The 3,665-nt window shown below is 51.0% G+C and overlaps 1 protein-coding gene across 2 annotated transcripts in view; it reads left to right on the top strand.

The window, feature by feature from the left end:
• The first annotated feature begins 1,361 nt into the window (after nt 1-1,361).
• CSNK2A2 (casein kinase 2 alpha 2) overlaps nt 1,362-3,665 on the top strand; it is a 28,927-nt gene continuing 26,623 nt past the window's right edge. Inside the window, exon 1 of one of the 2 annotated variants that reach the window (XM_079988464.1) lies at nt 1,362-1,726. Coding sequence is in view for 1 of the 2 variants with exons in the window: in XM_079988463.1 (XP_079844589.1) it covers nt 1,623-1,726 (104 nt within the window). In the remaining variant the exon portion in view is untranslated. The remainder of the gene's footprint in view (nt 1,727-3,665) is intronic. The other variant, XM_079988463.1, reaches the window with a different exon arrangement.

The following is a 3,665-nucleotide window of genomic DNA, read 5'->3' as shown; positions in this document are numbered from 1 at the left end:
AAAGTCTCTGACCTACATTGCGAGACGGTCGGGAAAAGATTCCGACTCCCCCGCCCCGCCTGCTCTGGGAATCATGCCAGTGGGCAACATTGGAAGGATAGTGACAAGCACACGTGTTTATTAAAAAAAAACACCACACACACACATTAGCATGTTCTTCTTTATACTGCCTTTCATCAAAATATGTTCCAAGGCAATTTACAACGCCGGAACAGGGGAAAAAGCTAAAAAAAGAAATACAGTACACACAGTACGCCTTCCCAACCTACTGCTCCTCCAGATGTTTTGGACCGCAATTTCCATCACGGCCGGACGCTAGCCTAGGATTGATGAGAGTAGTTCAAAACATCTGGAAGGGCACCTGGTCGAGCGAGCCATAAGACCTTCAGCATCAATATCAGCATTATGAATATAATAATAATTCAATTTATATCTCACCGTTCGTCCCCAAGCAGCACAGGGCAGCAAAGATAACCAGGACTTTGGCTGATTAAACGTTATTTGGCCTTTGAAATGCGTTGTGGGGGCGTTGTTATTAGTTTGCTTTTATTTTATTATGTATTTTGTGTTCTCATTTTGTATTTCTATGTTGTGAACCGCCCTGTGATCTTCGGATGAAAGGCGGTATACAAATTTCATAATAAGAAAATAAGAAAAGAGATATTAAAATTTAAAAACAAAATCATTCTAAAAGCAATTACGGTTAAAAGCATACTACTATCCAATGCGTTTGCCAGGAGGAATGGGTGAACAGCGCCGTTTTCAAAGTTCTCGCTAACATTCAGGAGATCACCTCACTAATCCCCACCAGCTCTCCCAAAAAGGGTTTAATAACAATTTAGAGCATTTTGTATTATGTTACATGGCTATTTCAAAATGAGGGGGATGAAAGAAAAATCTCCACATTATTAAAGGGGAAAAGCCTCCATGTTATCAAAAGAGCACTCGAGCTCCTTTCCTGCCACATTTTCTTTAAAAACAAAAAGCCACGCGCTCCGTTCCTCTTTTCTACGAGCAGGTGCTCTTCTCAACGCCCCGGTCGGAAACAAAGTGTCAAAGGAACCCGAAAGTCTTGCGCAACGGTTTTTCTACTCGCGTAAATCTGCGGACCAGAGGCACGCACGTGCTCGCGGCGCCTCACGTCACAGCCCGTCCCTTTCACAGCGAGCAGGAGGCGGAGTCACAGCCGACGCGACGGCGGCTCGGCTTCCCTTTGGCAGAGCCACCTCCTCCTCCTCCTCGCCGCAGGGGGCCGCTGTTGCGCCGGACGCGAGCCGGCCCGTGCGAGGGACTCTCTCCGCGCGCGGAGCCGGGCTGGTGGGCGCGTCGCCGGCGCCGCCGAGGAGGCCAAGGCCGCCGCCGCCGCCGCCGCCGCCCTTTCCGGGTCCGCTGCGGCGGCGCTCCGAAGGAAGCCAGGGAGTGCCGCCCGCGTACCGGCCGGCCTGGCGCCGCTCTTCCCCGTGACCGCCCCGCTGGTGCTGCTGCTGCTGGGCCGCCGCCAGCACCGCCGGTGTTGGGGCTACCGCTACTACTCCGCCCCGCCGCAGCCGCCGCCTTGCCTCGTCTCCCGGCCCCTCCTCGCCGCCGCCGCCGCCCGCTGCCGGTCGCCGCCCGCCCCCGCCATGCCCGGCCCGGCCGCCGGGAGCCGGTCCCGCGTCTACGCCGAAGTCAACAGCTTGAGGAGTCGCGAGTACTGGGACTACGAGGCGCACGTCCCCACCTGGGGGTAAGGCCGGAGGCGGGAAAGAGACCGGCGGGCGGGCGGGTGGGCTGGGGGTCTCTCGCTCGCTATGGAGCTATTCGGCGCCGAGGCCTCGCCAGCCAGCCATGGCCTCCCGGCTTCCTGCCTGCTTGAGGCGCAGCTAGGCAGTCTGTGGCCCCGCGCGAGGGCCGCCCTTTCCCCACATGGTCCTCGGGGCGCCTCGACGTCCGCCTGGTGGGCAGAGCCGGAGGGCTCGTCTCGAAGGCGAGTCTGCGTGTCCAGGGCGCCTTGGGAGGCAGAGGAAAGCGCAGCTGGAAGTGGGCTCGGCCGCCTGGCGTCCCTTTAAAGGCCCTGCTTTGCTTCTTCCCGGGCCTGCTTTCCGCGTACTGCGCTCTGTCGCTCCCCATGTGCAGGGTTTAGCGCACCCGCCCGACAGCCCATCATTTGCAGCCTTGCTTTGCGCGCCGTCCCTCGTGCCGAAGAAGGGGCTGGGAAAGATGGAATCAGAAAGTGGCTGGGATCTGGAACGGTGTTGATTAAGAGGGATTAAAGAATGATAAAATATGAGATCAGTAATGGAGATCCTGCAGTGTAGAGTCCAGGTTGTTCTTGGACTCCAAATCTCAGCAGCCTGCTTGGCCAGTAGTCAGTAATGACAGACAAGAATTGGCCACAGGTTTCCCGCCCCTGGGTTCAAGTAGCATTCTGCAACCTAGTGCCCTCCAGACATTTTGGATTACAGTTCCCACCAGCCCTAATTAGTAGTATGACTAGTAGCGATGATAGAAGTTGCTTGTCGGGTCTAGGTTGTTGCTTTTGGGATTCACTCTTAATACTGCAAACTTTGATTGTGTAATGAAAGTGAGCTAGTGCTCTTGGGCTCTTCTTCCCCCCTCCCTACAGAAGCCCCACATTTTGTGGTAGGGTAGAGGAAGTGATGGGAAATGCCCTGGAAAGTGTAGGATAACAGTTGCTTACTGTGGCATCATATAAGTGTCCCACAAACAGATCTGAATGAGTGCTCAATAAATAACAGACATCATATAACCATCCCAGAAACTTTTTGCAAGGAAATCAGGATCGAAAGCTCAGTAAGCAAGTTGCCTTGAAGTGACAGTACTTCAAAATGTCTAGAAAACTACATAGTTGGGAAAGGCTACTCTAGGCCCTCACAGGTTTGAGATGCACACACAAGTTCCAACTCAGTTAATCTGAACACCCTTCTGTACTAAGAGTAAGGTGATTGCTTCCCATCTTCATTGCATTTTTATGGGTGAAAATGAGATTCTAACAAGTGTCATCATGATTCAGAAGTAGGGCTTAGGAGTTGCTAGTTATTCCCGATTAACAGGCACAAAGCTGTGCTCTTACGTAGTGGTGTTAGGCGTGTGTGCATGTGCACATGTGCTGTGCTGGTTCCTCTGTCCTTTCAAAAATGAATAAGCAAAAGTAGGGTTGGGCATTTGGTTAATCGGTTACTTAGTAAAGTTTTATGAGCATAATATAATTAACAACTTTGATACTTAATACTAATCACAAAAACCATTTTGGATAACATTTATTGTGAAACAATAATAAATTTGTTAAATGAATTATTTTATTACATATTAATTTCACTCTTCACCCTAATGAGATCAGGAACAGCTTACATGGTTTTCCCCTGCCCCCCGATCCTCTCAACAATTGTAAGAATGTAAGAAGAGCTCAAAGACCCATCTAGTCAAGCATTCTCTTCTCACAGTGGTCACTCTGATGCTTGTGGAAACCAGAGCGCAACAGCACTTTCCCCACTTGAGATTCCCAGCAAGTAGTATTCAGATGCATTGAAAGCCTTATCCTCCATGAATTTGTCTAATACCCTTTTAAAGCCATCCAAGTTGGTGGCCATTGCTATATCTTTGGGAGCAAATTTCTTAGTTCTATGTGTTGTATGAAGAAGTACCACCTTTTGGCTGTCTTGAGT

Source organism: Podarcis cretensis (assembly GCF_951804945.1).
Source record: "Podarcis cretensis genome assembly, chromosome: 8".
NCBI classification, from domain to species: Eukaryota; Metazoa; Chordata; class Lepidosauria; order Squamata; family Lacertidae; genus Podarcis; species Podarcis cretensis.
The sequence above is the reverse complement of the archived record's forward strand: the minus strand, read 5'-3'. Positions and strand labels throughout refer to the sequence as shown.